The sequence below is a fragment of the Lepisosteus oculatus genome, chromosome 5 (genome assembly GCF_040954835.1).
Source record: "Lepisosteus oculatus isolate fLepOcu1 chromosome 5, fLepOcu1.hap2, whole genome shotgun sequence".
NCBI lineage: Eukaryota > Metazoa > Chordata > Actinopteri > Semionotiformes > Lepisosteidae > Lepisosteus > Lepisosteus oculatus.
The window spans coordinates 9,711,889-9,736,761 of NC_090700.1; the positions used below are offsets into that span (position 1 = coordinate 9,711,889).

Sequence of the window (24,873 nt, forward strand, 5' to 3'; positions counted from 1 at the left end):
GGGCTGAGAGTTTGTTAAAATACTGTAAGTATACACAACATTCTCATTAAAAGCACATATTCACCTGATATACCAAGTGCAACATCTGACCTTAAAGCTGACCTCCATATAAAAGGATCAACAAATGGGCAGCACAAAAATAACCTAGTTTATTGTGCTAACACTACACTCCTATTAAACTACACTCAGAGACTGCATAAGGGAGGTCCTTTGTTCTCTGCCTATTGAAGACCTGTTAACTCATGAACAATCTTATAGTCCGCTAGCTGAGCCTCCTAGAAAGGAAAGTGAGTGCGGAGTTCAAATCAGGTCAACACTGTGATTAGCCTACACTGATCAATGCTGTGAAAGGCAGTGCAAAACATAAAAATCAATAAAATCTGCTTTCGCCATGCAGCTAAGAAAAAGGATCACCACTATGAGCTTGCGCATTACAGAATCGTAGGACATATTCCTCTGTATGACTACAAAAAAATGATAAAAGCTGCACCTTGTCTGTTGTCTCACCATAACATTGGCATGACTCAAGTCACAAAAAATCTCATAATCACACAGACAAAATGCTCATCCAGCCCCTGAACTTCCTGCAATTGACCAGTGAAGAAACATCTTTGAATGTTCAGGTAAATGAATCCTACATTTCTTTGTACAGTACATCTTAAAACCAGGTCGGTTTGACAATGTGTGCTCCATGTGGCCTGCACAGAGCACTTCACATCTGATCAGCGTTATTGACGGAGTGGTTAAACTGGGCTCTCTTCCCTTTCTCTTTTTAATGCAACCAACCAAGTTCCACAGCTGTATTTCTTGGAGTTCTTACCAGTTTTAAAGGCCAGTGGTCTTTTTAAGCTTTGTTGACCTCATTTGAATTTTTCAGTACTATTCATCTTGTATATTTTAAGATCCCAGTAAATAAGTCCTAAAAAAGGGGAAACCTGTTATGTGTTATTTAAATTGTAAAGATCTCTCAATTTAAAGTGTAAACATAGCACTTCTGTTTTTTGTGGCACATTTAGCTGAAATTCTCCTATAATGCACCTTAAAACTACTCATACAATCAAAGACTGGTGTATTTGAATTACTTTAACACAAACCAAGGCTCGCCATCTACTGTATACCTCTTTAATGAATAGTAGTCTTGCAAGACAATGGACTTGCCTTTGTCAGCTAGATATTGAAGTAAATATTAAACATGAGGTGTTGTAGCTATTAGGTGCTGGATCCATGCCTACAGCTATTAGCAGTAATGGCTTGGTGTTATTATTAAGTTTCTCCATCCGCGTTCTGAGGTACTAGTACAAACAGGTATAATCTTAACACGAATCAGTGCTGTAACAGATAAAAAAAACTATAACTGCTCCCTACACATAGCATTCGTTTAAAGAAAATACAGTTTCCTCAGAAGGAATTCTAACTGAGAGATTCTTTGTTTTTAGTCAGTTTTATTTATTTATTATCGATCAGAAATTATCAGAAGGCATATACATCAGATCAGTTATATTACACAGCTACATCATGCAAGAAACCCTCAAAACCTGTTTCAGCTGTACACCGGGTGGAGCTTGAATTTTTACCAGCGCAAGCAATCATCTTCCTTCACATTGCTTTTGTATTCTATAACTAAAGTCCGAGGCAGCATCTACTAGCTGTACCTTACCAAAAGATTTATCTCTCTTCAGTTAAAAACATGACTTTTACATATAAACTGTGGTAACAGCAAGCAGTGGTAACAGAATTTAATACACGCTAATGTTATGCTAACAAATGAAAGGTTTCATACTGGAAGACTGGAAGACAAGAGCAATGCTTTAGAGCAAAACCAGGTAAGAGATGGAGCAAGCAGGATCTTCTGCAACACATAGAAATCATTAAGAACATTTGTTCTCATTCATTGTTCTCATCCTTGCTCACATCTCAAGATAAAAAACAATCCTAACACATTCAAATATCTGGATTCTAAGGTGGAATGCTACCACATTAAAAACCTACTCTAAAGTGTAAATTGGCTTGAACTCCTGAGGTCTTCTAACAAGACTAATAACTTTAGTGTACATTTTATGAATATCTTTGCTCGTGCCTAGCAAAAAACATATAAATGGTGACTTCTTAGCATTTAACATTCAAATTAAAAGGGTTCTGAAACAACGGAAGACTACAAAGACTAAAGATGAAATATAAAATTAAATTAAAAGAAATGGCTCTTTTATAATTCAAGTTTCTCATTTGATTTTCTCTGTCTGCATCTGCAAAACCAAAATTCTGTTAACTTATCAGCTTGCATCACCCTTGTATTCTGGGTCTAGTAGTCAAAAGGTGCACATTAAACATCATGTCCGGTCCCACCATGACACTAGAAAGAGCAGTAAAAAGCATAAGAAGAAAAGATCATTCTTTAAGGGGGAAACAAACTTTTGCAACTTTCAGCTGAGCCTAACAGGGATGCTTTCACACACAGTGATGTTACTCAAAAAGTGGCACAATAAACTTTACAAAAGCTTGGTACTCACCACTTGGGGTTTGCTCTTCTGAGCTGCAGAGCTCAGGTCATCGTTGGCCTTCCTCAGGAGCTTCGCTTCCCCTGTGGTTGGAGTAGCAGGTGTTGACCTAGAGGTTTCTGGGGTTACGGGAACAGGTGTATCGACAGTGTTCAAAGTCAACATATACTGCTTGGTTACGTCCTCCAGAGAAGGAGCTTGGACGACGGGGTACGGTTTCTGCGGTGGTCTGGAGGGTTCGGGAACAGTGATGTGAACCGGATGGCTTTGGGACAGGTGCGTCTCGGGTGCGACGATGGGGACAAAAGTGGCGGGCTCGCTGGCGTGCCGGACATGTTTCGATGCAGGCCTGAGCTTGGGAGATGGCTGGAGCCGGTGCAGGTGCTCGGCATCATCCGGTTGTTGGTGCGCTCTGCCCTCCTGATGCGTGGCCCGATTGTTTCGTTTCTTGGAGCTGCGTCTTGCCATGCGGGGAGAAAGGACTTCCGCCAACTTGGGGTCAAACGGGAAACACGGCGCCTCTTCCAAAGCATCCGCCTCGAGGCGCGAGGGCAACATGTGCTCGGATTGGGAGCGGAGCTTTGCGTCAGGCCTGTACAGTTCCTGGAGCTCCCCCAGCTCATCCCTCTGCTCAGAGAGGATTGGCTCACTACTGGATGGTATGATGGATTGGTCCATTTCATTGATTGGCTCACTTGGGCCCTTGAACCCAGGTGTGTCAGACTCCCCTCGGCGACTGGGATCACTAAAGGATTTCTTCTTCACAGTCTTTCCATTGCCCTTTTCGTCATTCAACTTATCCATGGCTCCAGGCTCCCTCACAATGCTCTGGATGACGGTACTGTAATCCTTCAGCCCATCACTGCAGACTGAAAGGTCACTGGCAGCACTGCCTGTGTACTCAGAGAGATCTGTGGCTGAAGACTCTGGCATCCCGTTCTTGGAGTTGAGTGAGCCCAGCAGGTTGCTATCGACCGAGAAATTCTTGGCGTCTTCCGAGATAGAACATCGTCGGTGTGGCATGGGGTCACTGAGAGATCTGTAGGCTTCCCCACTCGATTCGCCATTGCTTCCATTGCTGGAGTCTGAACCATTGTTTCCTGCAGAAGAAAACTTTCTCCTTCGGCGGATTGCGCTGGGTGTTGAAGGAGCTTCAAGAGGCCCTTGACTTACACTTTTATTATAGTTGGATTCTCCCCCAACTGCTACAGCGTCATATTCAGTTCTAACAACTGGATCGGGCGTAGGAATGATTTTCCCAGGTTGCAAATCCGTCAGATCTTCCTTATAAAGCCCACTGCTCGACTGCTTCCTCACCTTTACTGACTTACCCAGAATGTCTTTGCTAGATGAAATCCCACAAGGCCCAGTCTCTGGCTCTGTAACAATTCCTTCATCTGTCAAACTGGACTCGTGTCCAGACAACTCATCTACCGATTTCTCACGAAATATATTTTCATCCGATTCCACCTTCTTTAAACTTTTCACACTTTCTCTTTTATTTCCCACAACCAAGCTATTGTTCTCTTCCGGGATTGCTCCACCTTCCTCCTCTTGGTCCTTTTCCTCCCCCCTTTTGAAACATTCATTTTCCTTATAATCCACACCACAATAATATTCCTGCTGAGCCCCCATCTGGCTGATATCTCTGAAAACCTGTCGAGCTTCTTGTATGTACTGGTCTCGTAGTGGGCTTAGCAACTCATCGTCAAAGCCATCACTTCTCTGGCCGACGTCACTCTGCACTTCCCTGTCGGGAACAGCAGTGTATCTGTCCCCCAAGGTGTCCAGCATTTGCTCAGAGGGACTCTGCTTCATCGTGCCAGTGGCAGACTGTCGCCGCCCTACTGGTTTTTCAGAATAAGTAAAAGACTTGGCACGTCTTAAGGTAGCGGTCAGATCCTTAAGAGAAAGACGCCCTTGTGGAGGGAACTGGGCCCTTGAGCCCACTCTGTAGGAAGGTGAAGTGTTCTGGTAACTGGCCTGCTGGCTGCAAACGGCTTCATTTCGATCACCTCCACCCTTCCCTCTCTTTCGATACCTTAGATCAGAAAGATCCATTTTGAGGAAGTTGAGCAGTGTGCGCGTTTCTGAAGCAATGTCGGGGTTTGACACGGACATCCTGTGTTTCGCTTTCTCGTTGACAAAGGCATGGGGGCTCCTGTTCTCAGACAAGCCCTCACTGGGAACTCTTACGATACCAAATGGCAGCTTTGGTCGTACGCGTACCTGAGGTCTGGGAACACAATCACCCTGGCTGAAACTGGGTGACCTGTACATGGTGAAATTGCCATGAAAGCTTTTGCTCATCAGAGAAGAACCAGTCGAAGGCTGGTCTTCCTCCTTTAAGGTCTCTGTGCTTGAATACCTGCTACTGCTCTGGGAGCCACAAGGGCTGGGCATGAATGAAGAGATGTTGACTTTGGACACTCGGGAAACCTGCGGAATGGAGGAGCCAACCGAAGGGCTCTGGAAATGACGCTTATAGAACTCGTGTCCTCCAGAACGCTGCAAGAAATAACTTCCTTCCACTGCAGGGCACGTGTGGTGGTCCCGGGGCTGGCCAGCGAGGGAAGGGCGGTCCACTCCAGCTGTCAAGCTAGACCTGGGCCTCAGGACTTCATCTTTACACACCCACTGCTCCAAGTCGCAGGGGAACTGGCGTCTCTCAAAAGGCTCCATCAGCGGCTCATCATAACTGTCGTCAGACTCTCCATTGTTGCTGCTCCCACCCACATTCTTCTTCTTTTTCCTCAGGGATTTCCGCCGAACGTTGTCCTTGTTGTGGGCTACTGCTGGCGGGCCATCCTCTTCGCTGCCAGACGATCTCCCCGGGGGCCGGACCCAGGAGCCATTTTTGTTCCTGCCAGCGCCGCTGCTGTTGTGAGTCAAGGGGAAGCTGCCTCTGCTACCTCTGCGGTAGGAATCCTCCTCCTCGCTGGAGCTCACTTTATCACAGGCAGGAGCAGCCGAGGGGGCAGCCTGTGGTTTGGAAGAGCTATGCAAAGAATGTAAACTATCTGATTGCTGTCTTGCCTCCTGTTTGTGCTGCCAACCAAAGGAAAGCGACTGGGCTCTAAGGGAAAGGGGAACAGAGCTGCTCCTGGGCGGAGGAACTGGGGGAGGGGGCCTGGGGTCACTGTTTACCTTTGCAGTCCAATTCTCCACATTCTCACTGGGACTCCTTGTTCTGCAGACATCAGGGAGCTGGTCCTGTCGCTGCTGGCTGGTAAACTGAGCTTCATCGATGGGTTTAGTGCTGAAAACAGTGTCCATATCCGAGTCCGTACTCCTCTTGTTACTTAAAACGCTGTCCTTCCTGTCCACACAGCACACACCACGATCATCCTCAGGGCTGGCTTGCCAAAGTTTTGGTGGCGGTGGCGGCGACTGTCTCTCACTTATATCTGTCAGCGCACTTTCTTTCACACAGCCGAAGTGCTGACTTGCAGACTTCAGGTCGTCAGCGTCAGACGTTGACCTGTGCGGCTTTCTGTGGCCGTCTCCAAATAGCTTTCTAATTTTTGTAACGCTTGGCCAGTTGGTCATTTCAACACAAGGGGTGTCTGCTGTGAGAATGTCACGCTGCGACTTGCCAGCCGAGGCTCCCTCGATACAAACATCATCTTCGGTGGTTACGGTCTTTGTCAAACTAGTCGGCGTGCCAGGCGGCGCAGCGGTTGGAAAATAATCTTTCTTACCTGAGTTCGGTGTACCTGTATTCGCAGTTCTGTCGATAATCCCTCCGTGAGTTTTCACTGTCCCGTGGGTTAAAACGGATTCAGAAACTAAGTCCTGCTCCGCCTGAGCTTTGCTCGCAGCAGTCCCTAATGGATCTCTATCCGAGATCGGCAAATATCCTTTCTCCTCTTGCCGCAACTTCTGTAAAAGTCCCTCATTCCTGGATTTACTCCTGTTCGGAGCTGTGCCTTTGGAGACCCCTTTACTGACAGGAGCCGGAGCTGGCGTCCTCTCCGTGGCGGTGTTAAACTTCTCTGAAAGCTGGCGTATCGAGGGCGAAATCGAGTGAGGAGAGTTTTTCTTAAAATCTGCGGTCGAAACGTTGGCAGCTGAAATTTTGGAAACTTTTCTTGACACACCAACACTACGCGTAGCCGAGGGCTGCGCTTTCTCGACTGCGCCTTCTGTAGCTAGAGGGGGATGGGCGCCGCTCTCTAAATCTTTTGATTTGTGTTGTTGATCATCAGTTGCCGAACGAGTTTTATTTGCGCTCCAGCTTTCAAGTCTTTTGAAAGAAACGCTCCGATACACAGCTACCTTCTTTCCCGGCTCCTTTTCTGCCATTGTGCGTTCCCCTTTTATTCGTTTTATTCAACTTTTTTACTTCATAGGTGCCTTACTTTTCTGTCGTTGTAATCCACAATAGCATTTTACTCCCCCATTTTCTCTCATCCACACTTTTGTTTTTTTGGCAGGACTTCCAAAAATAAAAATAGAAAACGTTGCTTACAACTGAACTTATGAATTAAAAGGTAATCCAAGCGAGGAAACGTTGCATTTTGACCTCTGCAGGACTTTTCCCCTCCAGGATTCTGCTCGGTTTTCATCCATGCACAGAGAAAGGCTCCAAGTTTGGCCAAAGTTTTCCCTCAGCTTCTTCAATCCTGTAGCCCCTCCATCGACTTTTAAAAAATGCTCACTTTCCCAAACAAATCCCATTTCCAACGTTGCGGCGCTCACTACAAAGGCATCCCTTCCTAGGATTGTTTTGTAATCTCAACCAGTTCGTGCATTATTTTTATCTTGACATAATTGAGTTTTCCGTGACTTTTGTCTTTTAACATGCAAATACTGGGTTCCAAGGTGGGCGGGATTAAGTCAATAAGACCAGTCTTAGCCCCTTAGGTATGGGAAAAAAGATTTTTTTTTTGATGCGAACAAAGATACCGCGGACCAGACAATTCACGAAATATAACCCCTCAAGTGCTGGTAATAATTTTATTTCGGATTTATACAAAAGTGCGAAGAGGAACTTTTGAACTATTCCCGGAGAAAAAAATAAATAGGAACGACAACAAACATCATCATTATTTAGATACGTAGAAAAGCGCAGGGCTTTTTAACTCTTTCGAGGGTTAATGGTTTTGGACTTATGTGAGTTTTGCAAACAATCATTCTATTGTCGCTAGATTTCAGAAGCCTACTTTTAATGCGATCCTTTGTTCTCAGCATTGTTCCGGGGCAGAACGCTTGCTCCTGTCGACCTCTCGCGGAACACTGCAGAAGTGACGCTTGCGGATATCTTTTCAGATAATAACTAATTCAGGCGAGGAAAAACATCTGGAAGGTTATATATATTCAGTAGCTCTGGGAAACGAGCTGTAGTCTTATGGGCAGGTTGGACATTACAGAACTGTGGAGGGTAGGTTTTTTTTTTTTAAAGCGTTACAGGATTTTCGGTCCTGTTAAACATGACGTACCGAATTTGCGAACACCGCGGTTAAAAATGCTTTATTGGTTAAGTTTTATTCCTTAACCTATTAAACGTATTCTTCCAAATCATCAACCTTGACAGTCAGAAGTGATAAAATGTTCATATCATACCATGGACGCCTCTAATGTTTCGACCTGTAACTCTGTTTCTCAACATTTTGATAACAGTACAGACAACATGCTCTTAATTTGTAAATATGAACACTAAACTAAGAAACACATTATTATAAATTTGCCTGAGATTGCATGAATTATAACATTGTAACGTGAGGAGTGTTTTTACTGTTTACAAGATGTTATTTATAATTATTTTATATTTGTAAATAATAAGTAATAATATTTTCAGTTGTATACTTATACAGAAGTATACAGAAGTAATAAAAACGTGTGTGACTGTAGGGAGAAGGCGGGTGATCACACGGACAGAATAAGTAGTCCTAAGATTTTTTCAGTTACGGCAAACAATTGAAAAGCAAAATGTTCAGACAAACTTTGGTATTACGAACATTTTTTAATGAAGGATCTCATTTAAAAAAATGTTGTTTGTCTAGTGCATTAGTTTGTTTTAAAAGATTCTGATGCAATTCGATCAACCCCATCAATCGCGATCGTCAGTCTAGCACCTTTTTGAGCTCCGATGGGAGTCTAAAACAGTACTGCAGTCAGTTAAAGGCAAGTGAGTTTATTACATCTCATTTAAGTTTACAAAAATTAACAAATACCAAATTGGACATGAGAAAGATGTAAAATTAAACATTAGTACCTGGTAAAATAAAACACCATATTTTTTCCCACAATAAATATATGCACATATATGTTACATTAACCTACAGTATGTTAACGTAACCTTGTCTCACATTTGAATGGAAATAAAAAAATATTTCAATACATATCGACTTCAGCAACGTATGTTAGAAACGAACTTCTGCTCACAGTAATACTGGTACAGTAACACAGCCATTTTTCACAATTACATTTGGCTTAGCTGCTACATTGTTATAACATCATACAGTAATTCCAGACGACGATTGAGAACAAGTGTACTTCATTCAACGGAGTGCATCACAGTCTCAAGTGAGTTGAAAAGAGAAAGAATATGGTTCCCCTCTTAATAACAAAGCAATACACTGGCCCAAAAAAAGAAAAAAACAACAGAAAACCGCACACAAAATAGTGCCACGGATTTAACGAGGAGAGAAGGCGAGTGTCATCTTATACTGTATACCCCATCTTACTTCCTGTTTGACCCTCCTGCACAGCTCATCAAATTGTGTCCAAGGGCCGTGAATAATCCTTACATCCAAATGTATTGTTAAGATTTTCACAAGCTTATTTACTAATTTCTCTTCATTTCTGTTAATTATTGTTAAATTTAATCGGTGGTGCTCTTTCAAATTTAATGATAACTGTCTATAAGACACTGTGAAAAAGTGGGAAGTCCAGTAGGATCACTTGTGTGACAAGTGACCAGGAAATTCACATTTATACGGAGATTCAGTCAATGCATTTCTGCGGGATGCAGCTGAAGTTTATAATGAGAAGCAAAATAGAGTGTAATGTGAGCGTATCTGAAAAATGATATATTAACCTGAGTGTTTGCCCACTGCCCAGTGGAATTAAGCTAAGCTCATATTTGAAACACTGCAATAGATGTCTGAATTAATCAACTTTGGCCAGATAAACACTGTGTATCAAGCCTTTCACATGCAATATATTGTTTTCAATTTTGGTTAAGCTGCCTCTGTCATTCATTTATATACTGTAGTGATTCTAAGCATATGCCAACAATATACTAACAAAGAACACAAAGTATGTCAAAATACGGCAGTGTGTTCTGTTTATCTAATGTTCTATATTGTATCATTCGGGAAATTACAGTTGGTAACATACTTAATTTGTCAATGCAATGAGGCAGCAATACACACGGCACAAATCAGCAGGTATACCACATACCAGACCTCTCATTATTATTTATCATGTAAAGCTCATTTTTAAGCCATTTTGCCTTTTAGTATGCTATTACTTTAAAAGTCTGTTCTGTTACTACACACAAGAAACACAGTTAAAGATAAAATTAAAGGTTCAACCAAGGCCAACTGACTGAGACGTAAACTGCTATGAGAGATCAATGTACAGTACAGTACCTACACATTTGTGTAGGAAACCAGAATGTTGGTTGTATGGGGAGGACATACAAACTCCATGCAGATACATGTACTGTAGCACCCCAGGAACTGAACCCAGGGCCCAGTGCCACAAGGCAGCACTCTCAAGTCCCAATAGATATATTTCATGTAGCACATCTGAATGAAGACAGTCCCGATTCTCGCTCATTAGCACTCATTATACCCATTACAAATCCCATTCAGCGTTTTAAGAGAAAAAGAAATATGACAAAAATGAAATAAATTGACCAGTGAATAATACCAGAAACAAACACTAGAAGACACAGGGGCTACGCCAGATCACTCCATAGGTGTACAAACTAGAAAGCACAGGGGTTTCTCAAGACCAGGACTGAGAACCACTGATTTAGTGGTAGTAAATTGTCAGTGGTTTTGTTCTTATATGGAAAATCAAAGAACAGGGAGACACTTTTCAAATCTGATTTTAAAATGAGTTCCATTGCTTACCTAAAATGCTGCTTTCTTTGAATCTTATGTCTCCGATACTTGTTAATGCATGTTCCATTCACTTGAATACAAGACCAAATTAGAACTGCCTGTTTTTGCGTCATCTTTTTCTACCAAGCATTTCCCTTGGATTATGTCATGGAAATCCTGCCAGATTGTAAACAGAGTTCTGTTTTTAATCAGTAGACATGGCCCAGTCAGTGTCAACTGATTTAGACTTTCATAAAAACACTATTTTAATCTCAAAACTGTGAGAAAAATAATGTGTAGTTCCCGTGCAGTAGGTTAGGATGATACAGGTTTAAAGGCAGTAATCTGGGATAGATTTGCATATGCTGTATGGTATCCACCCACATCTTAGTCAGAAAAATCTACTTTATAGCTTCAACTTTTTTTTTATATTGTCTTGAGAAGAATCTACATATTCATATTTACTGGGTACTATAACTGCCTTTCAGGAACTGATCACATTTATTTTTAAAATAAATATTACAAAAACTGTGACATTTTATTCAGAAAGAAAACGGTATTAATAAAGAAAGTTACAGTAACTGAACAGGCAAATTCACAATCTTCTGTTAAAGTTCTATTTGTCTGTATCATATTATACAAAAATAATAATATTTTTGTTAGTAAGAGATTTACTTTGGTAATCTAAATAATTCAATAACACTTCTTCAATACAAATACCCAAACATTTTTTAGGAGTGTATAATGAAACTAGGTTCATAATACACTGTATACACACTTACAGTTTTCTTCACAAGCCTAATATACTCAAGTCAACAGTTCTAAGACCCATGCATTTTTGTGCATTGTTGTTCCTTCAACTGGTGAAAAGAAGCTATTTGACAGGCAAGAGATCTGTTTGAGAGACAGGAAGACACCTACTAAGGTTGAATATTGGCTGTCCTTTTAAAGAAACCGACATGAGGTAAAGACTATTTTATGCGGACAGGCAATACGAAACCCAGTCATATGATAACACCTTATTGTTGTGAGCTCCTGAGAGCTCGCAAAGACATTCTTTTTATTTTTTTGAGGTTTTGTCTCGTTTGGTGCTGATCTTGTCCATTAGCAGTTTGGTGCCCTCTCTGAATTTCTGCTGGGTGAAGTAGAAGAGAATGGGGTCCAGCACACTGTTCATACTGGCAAAGGGGCGAGTGCACTTGTAAATGATTGAGTACCGCTCCCGCATCCCGCAGGCCACATCTGTTAAGGCCCGGATAATCAGGTACATGGTCTTGGTCAAGTGGAAGGGGAAGAAGCTGATGGCAAACACCACCACCACGATGACAATCATCCGGATGGCCTTGTCCTTCTTCTCCCGTACCGCCAGGCCGGTCATGTGGTTGGTCTGGCAAAGGATCCTGGTCATGCAACAGTAGCAGACGACGATGGCCAGGAAGGGAATGACGAAACCGATGAAGGTGAGGGCCATGCCGTAGGGGAAGTACTGAGCCGACCGGGAGGGCTCGCTCAGATCGTAGCACACCGTCCTGTTCCTCTGAATGCCGGTAGTGGCAAAGTGGAACGTGGGCGCACAGATGACCACGACGATCATCCACACCGCTCCACAGACCACCCAGGCAAACTTCCTGCCCCCCTTTTTGTGCCACTGGGCAAGGGGGTAGCAGATCCCGAAGTACCTTTGGAAACTCAGGCAGGTGAGGAACATGATGCTGCCGTGCAGGTTGCTGTAGAACTGGAAGCGCACAAACTTGCAGGTGTACTCTCCGAAGGGCCAGTAGTCGTGCTGGGCGTAGTTATAAATGAGCAGGGGGAGGGAGCAGACGTACAGGAGGTCCGCAATGGCCAGGTTCAGCATGTAGATCCTGGAGCGGGTCAGCACTTTCCGCGACCTCCAGATCTGAACGATGACCGTGAAGTTCAAGGGCAGCCCCAGGATGAAGACCACGCTGTAGACCAGAGGCAGGAGGATCCGCTTGAAGTCCTCATTGTAGGTGCAGGAGGGGCTTCTGGAGACTGTAACGTTCTCCATAGGATTTCCTGGGCAGACGTCCGAGTTACTGTGGGCAGGTTCTGTGCCGAGTTACATTCTGTGAGCCAAAATGAAAGAATCAGAGAACACCAGAACAACCTTGTTAACAACACTGAACAGGAATACCTTTTCTTTCTGTATAAACACTTTTTTTTCCCCCGTTTCACAACGCACACTGAACAGCAAAGATTAACCACAAGCCTCCGCTATGAAATTTCTGTAGGACCCTCCGTTGTGAAAGGGGATTCTGCAATGTAATTGTGGGGTATTGAAAAAAATTATCCCAACTGCGAGATATTTTGGTGTGACTCTAGCAGTTTCTTCTGATTACTAGATTTTATCTACAAAGGCATTAAATGATAAGGAGGTCAGAAGGGCCACAGAACAGAATAAAATTGTTATTCAGTACTTCAGTTATTCAGTGTCATAAAGTCACAGATAAAGAGTATGTACAATAACCACATGCCTTTATTACGAACATGTAAGAAATGGCAGACAGTGTGCCAGGAAATATAAGAATTCAATTGCTTCCCACAGAGACTCGAAGGACTCAAAGCAGGAAATAATTATTGCAGCAAGCCAACACAATCTCACACAGACAGGACAAAAGGGAATGGCGCTTGAAGGTTAATATAAAACAGCACATGATATGATGGATTGTGTTACTGATTATCTACCCAAAGTATGACACAGTAATTGAAAAACTATATGTATTGTAAGTACTTAGGCCTATATATTTTTATATCAGTATAAATGCACAGCTATTTAAAAACAATAAGAGACTGGTTTTAAACAATTGGCAGTTGTTACAGTATAAATCACAAGTTTTTATGGATAACAGTTATCTGCTACAGTTTATGTGTTTGTGTGATAGTAATACATAATAAGCAACTCTTTTAATAAAGGTGAGAGACATTACTGGGTCAGGGATATTTCATTTAAGTGTCACTTTAAAAGTAGTTGTTTGAGGATGTCAGTTCATTTTATCCTCACTGAGCATGTTAAGTGATGTTTACTGATGTTTAGCTGAAAATTTACATTGCATTTTAAATCCATGATCTTCAAATTTTTTTCTTAAGGAATTCTGAAAGGGCAAATGGAGATACTGTAAGTAAGGAGCTCCATCACAGAAATATGGCTGAAGCCTAGAATGACTACTATTATTTATCCAGACATTTTCCCAAATTTTATTTGGTCTTCATTTTAAAAAGCCACAGGAAAATGAAGTGCTCTTTTAACTGTTTTTTCTCGATTTACGAGCATACCGATTAACTACAGAACATAAAAATGACAATGCTACACAAAAAAAATATGGAAATAAATAAATACATGACATTTGTGACTTATTCAGGATGAAGGATTAATATTTTGTCTTCTAAACCTGAGGACCCAGTCCAGCAGAGACGGGAAAGTTGCTTCAATGTGCTTTTGTCTCACATTTCCCAAGTACTTATAGCAAATTAACAGACTATTCTGAACTCTGGGTTCAGTCCTGTCGTTGCAGCTTCTAAAGATAAATTGAGAGAATTGAAATGTAATTCAGTTTAAAAATCTGATTGTCTTTAAAAAACCCTTTGTCACCAGAGGGCGCAGTGAGCGCGCCTTTTAACTTATGTTCGTAAATGAAACACAATTGCATTAAACTTCCCGTAGAAGACTTGACAAAAAGAGAAAGTCAAAACTACGGTGCTTCAGAAAAATCGTTCTTAATGTTTACAAAATAATTTATGCTTTCATTATACTACACAAACTTCACACCACGCCATATCAAACCACCTACCTTTGTCGGGTTTGTATGGTTCTCTATAACGGTTTCTTTTAACCAACGAGAAACCGCATATGAAATGAAAAAATACAGCCGTCAGTGCCCCTTAATTTTAAGTGTTGGTGTTTATTTTAACTCCCCTTCGATAAGAAATGTTTAATTTACATTAACCAGGCAAGTTTGGCCGGACTTGTGTCCAAGGCCTGATGATGTGTACTTTATACAAGGATAAAATAGTCCACATTTCAGCAACAACATATTTGTTGTGGTCTCCCCCCCTTTATAAAAAAAGAGAGCCAGAGTAAAAAAAAACTCCTCCACACTAGATTAGTTTTGCCCTAATTTAATATATGTTCAGTAACTTTAAACCCATCTGCAGGCACCGGCTTTGCCACTTATAACGTCTGCAATACGAGCATATGGTGAAAGCCACACAAAAACACCAGTAATAGCTGAAACCACCCTGGCAAAAACATGTTGGCTGTAAACGCACCGAGCTGACATCTAAACAAATTTAACACATCGTACCCAGAAATGAGTACGGAGAGGAATTTTCAGCATTGTGAAGGGTAAACGAGCAGATGGCGGCAAACAGTTTCCTGGATACAAGTGCTTTCCCCAGCTTCATCAGCCTGTGAGTTTTCTTTCACTGCCTCGGGAAGCTTGTTTGAGTAGGGCAGAAAAGGACCTGTTGAGCTAAGCGATTCATTATCCTCCTATGCGGCTATTTGAACTGTCTCAAGCTCACGTACTGTATTACGTGGCGCATTCTGCTTGCAGACCAAATCCTGAGACATAACTTAATTTGCATTTACTACCGGATTTACAGTAAACACTGTTATAGTCTTCCCAAGTATTGTTCCTCATACATACAGTTTAAAAACAGGACAAAAATACACATTTAAGTACTTAGTTAAGTAGTTGTAACCAGAATTACTCTCTTCAGAATGGTTTTCCTCTATCCCTTTGACTAAACGGTTTTTCAGGAATTCAGAACAAGCCTTTTCATCCGTCTAGGCAAGACTGGAAAGATGAGTGTTTCCTGGGGTTGAAAGTCATTATTAAAGAAAGAGGGAGCCGGTCACGTTCTGCACTCAAAGAACGATAAAACACAAGTATAAAAAAACATGTAAAAAAGCCTGAGCCTAAAAAATCCTAAAGAGCCCAAATAAGAAGGAAGAAGGTACATTGTATCTCAGAATTTGTTTTACACCTGCTCCAACTGTTCTGCCACTTGAGTAAGCCTGTGAGAATAACTACAGTATGGAGCACCAGTGGAGCAGAAATGGTCAGTGATCTACAGAGACAAATATTTCCCATCACCCCTACACAACTGCAACGCCTTTCTTAACAACAATTCCAGTGAACCAAACTCCTTTTGAGAAGATTTTGAGGCACTAAACAATGGTGGCTTTATACCCTCTGCGGAATTGCTGATTATGATGGAAGAGGTCCCCAGTGCCTGAGGAACCAGCTGAATACAAACTGGACAAGGTAAATAGCCTCTGCTTGTTGGAGGATATTTCATTCCCTCCTCCATGGAAGAATAAGTTCTTACTGTGCAAAACAATATACTAAAAGGAGAAATTGGACAGTAAGGGTAAGGAAAAACATGAGCTCTGAAAGTGCTAATTAACTCTGTTAATTAATTAACTATTACATTTCTTTTGGAAGTGGTATAAAATAAATATTTAACCAAAGACATTAATTAGTGTAGAATGTTTTATTTTACAAATGGTGAAGTATTAGCTAAAGGTGAAGCATACTACAAGTACAGTATACTATATTGAGGGTGTTCATACAGTCTGATTTTGATAACATCCTGATGTGGTGCAGACAGCACCAAGAAAACTGCCTTTCTTCACTCATAAGGAAACCTGCAACACAGCATCCACGGCCAGGAAACAGATTTCTGCAAACAGCAGAAAACAAAGAAGTGAAAAAAAATATAAAGGATGCAGCTGAATTCTTTCTTTTGAATTGAAGCTCTTGCACAAAGCAGGTGCTTTAAAAACCACCACCTGTGGAAGAAAAAAAAAGAAGCTTTTGCTAGTTTTCGATGATTGGAAAAGGCTCACAACTGACAGCCCCTGCTTAAAATGTGTTTTGTTCATTTCGCATAATTTATTACGAATAGATCTCTGTATGTCTAAAGAGACAATAATGATCACATTTCATAATAATTAATATAATTTATACACAGTAGTAGCACTTTTCATCCCAACGAACCACAGAATGTTCTACACTTACTTATTAGAGGCAGCCTTGAAATGCAGCCTCACCCTGGTGATGCACAACAGTGATTGTGCACCAGCAGCTACTGAACACAGCAGATCAGGTAGAGACGTGTGAATCAGGTGTGACAAAGTTATTACTAGTTTTCCAACTTTGTATCCCATTTTAAATGACCCTTATGGATTAGCCTTATATTTTTTTTTGTTTCAAGAAATGTTCTAAATCCTGCAGTCATGGTCACCCTGCTTTTATTTCTTGGGCGGGTTAGAGAAGACAACGCTAACAACTTTAAGACATGAAATTCATTGCCTTATGTCTCAAGATAATTAGCTCAACCACAGAACTACAACCACTGTATAGTCTGGATTTTGTGCAATTGCTGGGAAACCAAGTACAGACTTGAACTCAGCTTGTTTTTCATTAACATGAGTTTTGAAAGTTAAAGTACTACCCTTACATTTATAAACAGCGACTTGCTCTATCTTTGTTTCACCTTAAAATCAGTGGTTTTGTGATCATTATGGATGTAGCAACTACACAATTTTCCCCCTATTGAATTTAACAGAAGAATTTCTCAGAAGACTCAGCTCACAGAAAGCCTACTAAACTACTTTATATTGAACCTAAGTTGCAAATCTATCATTATAGATGATAAAGTGGGTCCTTTTAAGTATAAAATAATATTGTCTGCATAAATGAGGATATGAGATTTACCTAACACTTCTGCAATATTTTTGCTGGAGACAAAAGTCAGACCCAATATAGAACTTTGTTGGCCCCCCTTTATAACTGGAAGAGGTTGGGATACAAATCTAATTTTACACACAGCAGACAGTTTTCTTAGTAATTCTGAAACAATGCAAAGAAGTTTATATGAAGACCAGTATTATGCAACCTTATCGGGACTGATACACAGACTCAAAAGGATTAGGTAAATCAGCTCAGATAAATCAAGTCTGATTCGTACTGAGTGCTGGTATGGTATCACAGAGAACATTAAAGGCTGCACAAAATGAGAACCAGACTGGATACAATTTCAGCCAGAATTTTCTTCCTTGATTTTCAAAACCCAAGGCAAAATGGATATACTGGGTGTACAGTATGTGTATAAAGTTAGGGTCTGATTTATCACCATAACTAATAAAAAGAAGGCAGAATAAGGGCAGCCTTCCTATTTGCTGGGATTTCAGCTGTTTTAAAAGAGAGATGTATAAGTAGACCACATACAGTATAAGATGAAAAGCAATAATAATAACTCTACACCACTCAGCAGACTTATTTCTGTGTGCCTTACACAGTTCATTGAGTACTCCTGATTCACTAAATGGCCGTTTTGCAAAACTCCACGGACTTTGAGGTGGACCACTTTGTAATCAAATTGTTCAGCAAAAATGTTAATTATCCAGTTGACTTGTCAAACACGAGAAGCATTAGTGACATGTTCAACAAATTAAAAAAACATGTTTTATCCGTCACATTATTTTATTAAGTAATTTAAACTGGTAAGTGAGGGGGTAATTGTTTGTCCTCCATGAACTTATTTTGCCTTCAAAGTTTCTGAATGTGAAGAAAGATTAGAATAATGATGGTTGTAGTACCTTACATTTTAGAACTTTGTGGTAACTTGTGTGCTTTGATGTCTAATCTGTGTGAAGGAAAATCTTCCAGTGGGATCTTTAGAAGCCCCAGCAGTTCACTGGGCTTTATTCTTTCTCTTAATTAAAGTTGACAGCATGGAGTCAAACAAAGAGCTGTCATATAAGTTATTATATATTTCCCCTTTTAATTCTATTTGTAATTGATCCATGCCTCAAAAATGTGTTTCCCGAAGATGATGACCTCATAAATTGCTGTCTACAAGGACACAGGCATAGAAACCGCACAACAAGGGAGGTTTGAACTTTCTTGAATGTTTCGGATTTATTTCAACAATAAAATGAAGCAAATGTAAAAATTATATCCCACATAATTTGCAGCCTGTTTTGGTAACGCTGCCTGAGAGCCAAGGGCTGTTCTGATTTGTGTGTGCCCCTCGCCCCCTATTTTTGTGAGTACAGGGCCTGATTGATGTGTGTGCTGACACGACAACCAGCCTGCTTGTCACTTCAGAAGCAGGCAGGCGATGAAGACATTTGCCAAGACCCAGAACCTCTGCTTCCTTCAAAGAGTCAGTGGGAGATACAGCCAAGATACTGATCCTGAGCCCTAACGTCCACACTTCCAGAGTCCTAAACGAGGTTCAGTTCCCTCTGGATTACTAACAGAAACAGGCATGATAAGTCACTACTAAGCCAACGGAATGTGTAACAAAAACATGGTTGTCTTACTTGTTAGATAGCTGTATTAAAAGCCAGTCACAGACGGGTCTTTCAGCATGAACAGAAATCGTTGTCCTTCCTTAGTGTTCGTCACATTTCAAGTACATGTGAATGAAGAGTTTCGTCCAAGATGGGGATGGAGATTGGACTCTCCCTATATTTGCCACTTCAGATCCTACGCTATGCAGATCTGCTGCTTTTGATTGCTTTTGAAGTTTTGCCCAATATCATTGCCACGTTTCAGCAAAGTTTATTTTTCTTCTAATTTCTAGAATGTGGAATTTAGAGCTAATTTAGAGCTAATGCAGTGTGATCAGACAAGGAAAAGAATTCTGCTTTTTTAAACTGATGGCTTGTTCTTTGCCTCCAGCTCTCAGTTGTTAATCCGCTTCACCTTAGTAATGTAGCTTCAGAGAAGACGCCCTTTATAGAGACGGCAGAGTTGAGATTGACAAGGCCCTCATAACATCTTCAAAATCATTCAGATTGCTTGAAGTCGGATTGCTTTGAGATTTAGCATATCCCAAAACGTATTATGAAAAATGCCTTTTCCTCCTGAAAATCTTAAAATCTTTCCTGTCTAAACATTTTTGCTTGTTAAATTGTTAATGGGAAAAAAAGAATGTGCACTCGGGTTTCCATTTTTGGAAGTGTTACAGAAGCTTTTTTGCAAAAACTGACTGGATGTGTCACGCCCAGTACACCTAGAGGGCACTCTACATCTCCCCTGTTCCTAGTTCCCTGTGATTACTCTTGTCTTTCTGGTGTGTCTTGTTGTGTAACCTATTGACTTCCTGCTTCTGTTCTGCTCCTCGCTCAGCATTGAGGTTCGGATGTCCTGAAACCCGCCTAGCACCAGGTCGCCCCACGTCCGCTACCTGAGGGCATAGGTTTCTATACGGCATTTCCTGAACAGCTGAGCCCGGGCCAACTCCTGCCACTACGCATAGGGTCTTTTTCACTCTCCTGCCATTCTCCTGCCATTCCACGGTTCGTCCCTTCTGACATCTGTGACTGAAAACTTACTCTAGACCCTGCGAGCATTTTTTTTATTTTTGTTTCCTGGTTTTTGAGTGTTTTTTTTTCTTTACTCCTGGTTCTGAGCTTCCATGCCCCCTGCCCTCCCTCTCTGTTGTGGGTTATTTCTTTTACGTGTTGTTTGTTCCCCTGTTCTGTCAGGGTTTATATTTGTTGCATGTTTTGTCTCGGGCTCCCACGGCCCCTGCTGCTGTCTCTGTCTCTGTCCCGGGCTCCCATGCCCACTGCTGCTGTCTTTGTCTCTGTCCCAGGCTCCCATGTCCCCTGCCGCTGTCTCTGTCTCTGTCCCGGGCTCCCACGCCCCATGCCGCTGTCTCTGTCTCTGTCCCGGGCTCCCATGCCCACTGCTGCTGTCTCTGTCTCTGTCTCAGGCTCCCATGTCCCCTGCCGCTGTCTCTGTCTCTGTCCTGGGCTCCCACACCCCGTGCTGCTGTCTCTGTCCCGGGCTCCAGTTCCCACTGCCGCTGTCTCTGTCTCTGTCCCGGGCTCCCACGCTCGCTGCTGCTGTCTCCGTCTCTGTCCCGGGCTCCCACGCCCCCTGGTCTGGCTTCCATGCCCTTATGTGTTATTTGTTCCCCTGTTCTGTCAGGGTTTATTTTCTTTGTTCGTGACTTATTGCTTGTTCGGTCTGGGTTTGTTTTGTCTTGCTCCTCCTGAGCCCAATCCAGACCACCCCCACCCCCCCCCCCCCTCCGCCTTCCTCTACTCAATAAAGGTTTTTTACCCCGGAAGAGGGGGTAGCTCTCAGCCATGGACTCCCGGAGGTTTCCTTTCAGTTAAATGAGGTTTTTCCTCCCCCCAGTGCTGTGCAGCTCTTTTTTTGGTCGTCAGGAGCTGCCCTTTAAGGGGGGGGTACTGTCACGCCCAGTACACCTAGAGGGCGCTCTACTTCTCTCCTGTTCCTAGTTCCCTGTGATTATTCTTGTCTTTCTGGGGTGTCTTGTTGCGTAGCCTATTTATTTCCTGCTTCTGCTCTGCTCCTCGCTCAGCATTGAGGTTCGGATGTCCTGAAACCCGTCTAGCACCAGGTCGCCCCACATCTGCTACCTGAGGGCATAGGTTTCTATACGGCATTTCCTGAACAGCTGAGCCTGGGCTAACCCCTATCTCGCCACTACGCATAGGGTCTTTTTCACCCTCCTGCCATTCCACAGTTCGTCCCTTCTGACATCTGTGATAGGATGGTAATCTTCACGGATTTGGGGAAACTTTTAAAGATTGGAAATACACCCATACACCAGTCTTGTGGTATACATTGCCTTAAATCCTATTATTCATTTCTCAGCATATGCATGATATTAAATTATATATTATATATGACAGAATATTCATGATGTTATATTCTAATCCTATCTGTTGACCTTATTTATCATGTAAACAATACAGTTATTCTTAGACAAGTGAAGTATCTTCAACAGCGTGGTACTGCCTGAAGGAATATGTTTTAAGCATAACTGAGGTTGGTTCTTTGTGATGGAATCTTGACACAAAGACTTTATCATGATTCAATCTATAGTGCAGTTTAGTCAGCAGACAACAAATGGATTAGAATTTAAAAGCCCGGACAGATTAGTGGGTATTTATTTGGCACATTTACATAAATTACTACTTTGGATTGTATGCTTTTTAATCATATTAACTATATAAATGAATATCCTGTGTCATGTTCCCATTCTTAATTCTTTTACATAATAATTCCTAATAATGTAATAGAGAATGCTTAACTTTGAAGACTTGGGAACAGCCCACTAGGGTTTCTGTAGGGTTAAATAATGTAATTAAAAAACAGGCTTCAAATATTACCAGCGTCTACATTTCTTAGATATTTTGACTTAAATGTTTAACATCTGTCCTGGCCTACAGAACCAATGAAAAGAAATCAAGTCATTGATTTACAGCCCTGTCCGCTGTTCGACTGATGCTGCCTTGAATAAATTTAAGACTGGACAAAAACCTGGCAGATGACTTTCAATTTGCATGAACACAAACATAAACTACAAGATTAGTGATGCAAATTCCTGAGTCTACAGAAGCACAGACCTTGGTATCTATTGTGTGATCTTATTTTCCTACTCTATGTAAAAGAAAAGAATCATACAGTACATCATGTTAAGATATATAATTGAAAATGTAGAATCAATTTGTGTCAAAAATGTGGCAATAAATAATGCACATCTTCTAAAATCCTCAAACAATGTCAAGATAATGGACGTCTTCGTAATCAACAATGAACCAAAAAGCAGAGAATACAAGTCAAAAGGCAAGAGTATTTAAATATTTAAATCTGAGAGCACTTTTCTAAATAAATGGGTTGTGGGTATCTCATAAAAGCTAACCCACATGTAAAAATGCAGATACCCTGGCTAGCAACCAAAATAAGCCCAATGGCCTCTTGTTTGTAACCTTTGTTAAGTTCTTATGAAGGCTGTGCACAGAGGTTCTACTAATTCAGCTCTTTGCATTTGCTGTGATAATTCACTACTTTTAGACGTAAGGGGGTTTGTCTCCTATTTCCCAACACCGTCTTTGGGGCTAGTCTTGCTGAAAATAAACGATCGGTGTTCTGTATGCCACAAAACTAGGGTTTGAAAGGCGAAGTTCCAAATAGAGCAGAGACATTAGGGGTCCAATTTGGAAGGCTCTCCACGCTGAGCTCTGTTTCCCTGGGAGCCCCATTCAGATGGGCTGTGACATTCTTCAGCGATCTCGTTTTCATCGCTGTTCTCTGCTGCCAGAGATGCGATTGCTCGCTCTCGCACTCTTTGGGTTCCAATGTGTTTACCAGTTATTTATAAACCTGAATTACATTGAACAACGAGACCTACTTAAATCATATAGGATAAAATCACAGAGAGATTTTAACTGGTTGATAGAAGTTAGTTTAAGGACATAAAACAGTTAATAGGAATTGTATTAAGGTTACAGTGACCTGTTTACTGTGCTGTGTGCAGGTACCATAGCAAATAACATACTACCTTTTAAAAAGAATTTGTCCCCCACCTTTTACTTGATTTGAAATGTAATCCTTTATGTCAGTAACTGAGTTCTAACATAAGTAACACAAGAGTGCAATTAGGATATCAAACGTAAGAGACCCTTGGATTGCAGCGTTTAAAAATACTGGAACATATAAAAACAAGGCAAGGCCATGCATGCTGTGGTAGGAATATTGTTGATTCTTTGTCAGAGGGACAGACATAACGAGCCGAGACAGGAATGGACTCTGCACCAAGATGAAATTTCAAGAGATACTGAATGTGATAATCCCTATGTCACAACAGCATTTGAGCAAATAACGTGATGAAAAACAAATTCTTAAAACAGCACCTGGTTTACTGTTAGGAACTGCTAAAACAAATATGCTTGCTTACTGAATTCACGTGGGTGTGGGCTGTTCAAGGATAGTCTGCAAGAGTCTGCTCTAAAAAAAAAACTATTCCAAGAGTGTTCTCAAATCTCGGTGTATGGTTGTATACTGAGTAATAGCTCAAGACATTGATGATCAAGACAACTCCTGGATCGCTCCATGCTTTTGAAATGCCTGATATGGGAATGTATTTTCAGGAGTATTGGCTGTGCTTAAAGGAAAAATTAAAAAAAAAATAATATGGTAGAAAATACTATTGTTAAAAATGGAGCGCAAACTACGAATGAATAGATAGCAATGCATTATAGTTTATCAGGAAGCTTTAGAACAGCACTGAACAGGTATTTGAAATTCGAATTTCCTGTGGATCTTTTTTGAATGACACAAGATATGAAACTGTCGGCGCATTTTGTCTGTCTTAGCGAGAAAGCTAACCTATAAAGCACTATTTTTTCCCTTTTATAAAAAAAAACAAAAGTTTAATTTCGTTTTCTAAGTTTTTTTTATATTTTGATTTTATCACAAAAGCCCGCACAGTCGATTTTATACCTAAATGCAGCGGTTTGTTGAGCTCAGATGAGGAAGACCTATACAGAAAGTACAGGTCTGAAGTATACAGTTTATAGATAACAAGCACCGCAAAGAAGAACTTTGAAGTACAGTAGCTGTCTTCTAAATACGTCCTGACCCTACTTTTCCCTTGGGAATTACTTTCACCTTCACCTGAGCTTGAAATTGTACTATTAGCAGCGTGAACGATACATATGCGACCTTCGCCCTTTCTTAGAATAGCAAGGGTTAATCTGCCTTTTTACAGTGTATCTGTCGGTATTTAAAAGCGATTTCTTTAACAAAAGAAATCTGCTGTTTTACTCTTCTAGCAGAAAATAATGTACATCATATTTTAATTAATTAGCGCCAATTCCTTAAATAAATTAATTGTACTTACCTCAAACCTCGAAAAAATATAATTTTCATCCTTTTCCACCGTACTATTGAAAAGATCCAGATTGTTTGTATGCACTAAAGTTAGGGCACGATAAAAGTGCTACATCATGTTTTTATCCCGAAGGAAAAACAAACATCTAGCTGCGCCTAGTAGCAATTTGCAATTTCCATGCGTTTTCTTTTCGTGGATTGATTTCAGTGAACTGCTGTTCGGCTCCCACACATCATAAATCTTCCCCTTTCTTGTCTAACATTTGCGCAGCGAAGAAAGCAGCCGTCTGCGCCCGCTGACTGCTTGCTCAAGACTTCAGAAGGTACAGTAGTTGTCACGTCGCTTGCGGTTACTGCCGCTGCATACTAATTTACTAACAGACCAAAGGAAGACTGTATTGATGGAAATCGTCTTCATATATAAATCATAAACAGTTTTCCGAGTCCTGTACCACGTTTACCGTTAGGGGATACACGGTTCCACGGTGCTGGCCCTCATCCAATGAAGTATTGTGTTGAGGTGAGCCTGTATAGTACATACTGTATCTTTCATATATAATTCTTAATCCTTGGTCAAGTGCCATAGCCGTTTAATATCAATAAGCGAATGACTTAATTTAATAAAAC

General features: G+C 41.2%; 2 protein-coding genes across 2 annotated transcripts in view; both read right to left on the minus strand.

The window, feature by feature from the left end:
- The window catches only part of LOC102683368 (rho guanine nucleotide exchange factor 17), a 91,589-nt gene extending 84,285 nt beyond the window's left edge, over positions 1-7,304 (minus strand). The window contains exon 1 of the mRNA XM_015341461.2: positions 2,508-7,304. Coding sequence (XP_015196947.2) covers positions 2,508-6,800 — 4,293 coding nt within the window. The 5' untranslated portion in view covers positions 6,801-7,304. The remainder of the gene's footprint in view (positions 1-2,507) is intronic.
- Positions 7,305-8,615: 1,311 nt separating this feature from the next.
- LOC102692794 (P2Y purinoceptor 3) lies at positions 8,616-24,579 on the minus strand. Its single transcript, XM_069190078.1, has 2 exons — positions 24,257-24,579; positions 8,616-12,642 (listed from the first exon to the last, which is right to left on the minus strand). Exon 2 carries the CDS (start codon positions 12,582-12,584, stop codon positions 11,613-11,615), a length of 972 nt encoding a protein of 323 aa, XP_069046179.1. The 5' UTR covers positions 12,585-12,642; positions 24,257-24,579; the 3' UTR covers positions 8,616-11,612.
- Between the last annotated feature and the right edge of the window lie 294 nt (positions 24,580-24,873).

Excerpts from the sequence above, each read along its gene's own strand:
- LOC102692794 (XM_069190078.1), bottom strand. The coding sequence starts at position 12,584 with ATGGAGAACGTTACAGTCTCCAGAAGCCCCTCCTGCACCTACAATGAG.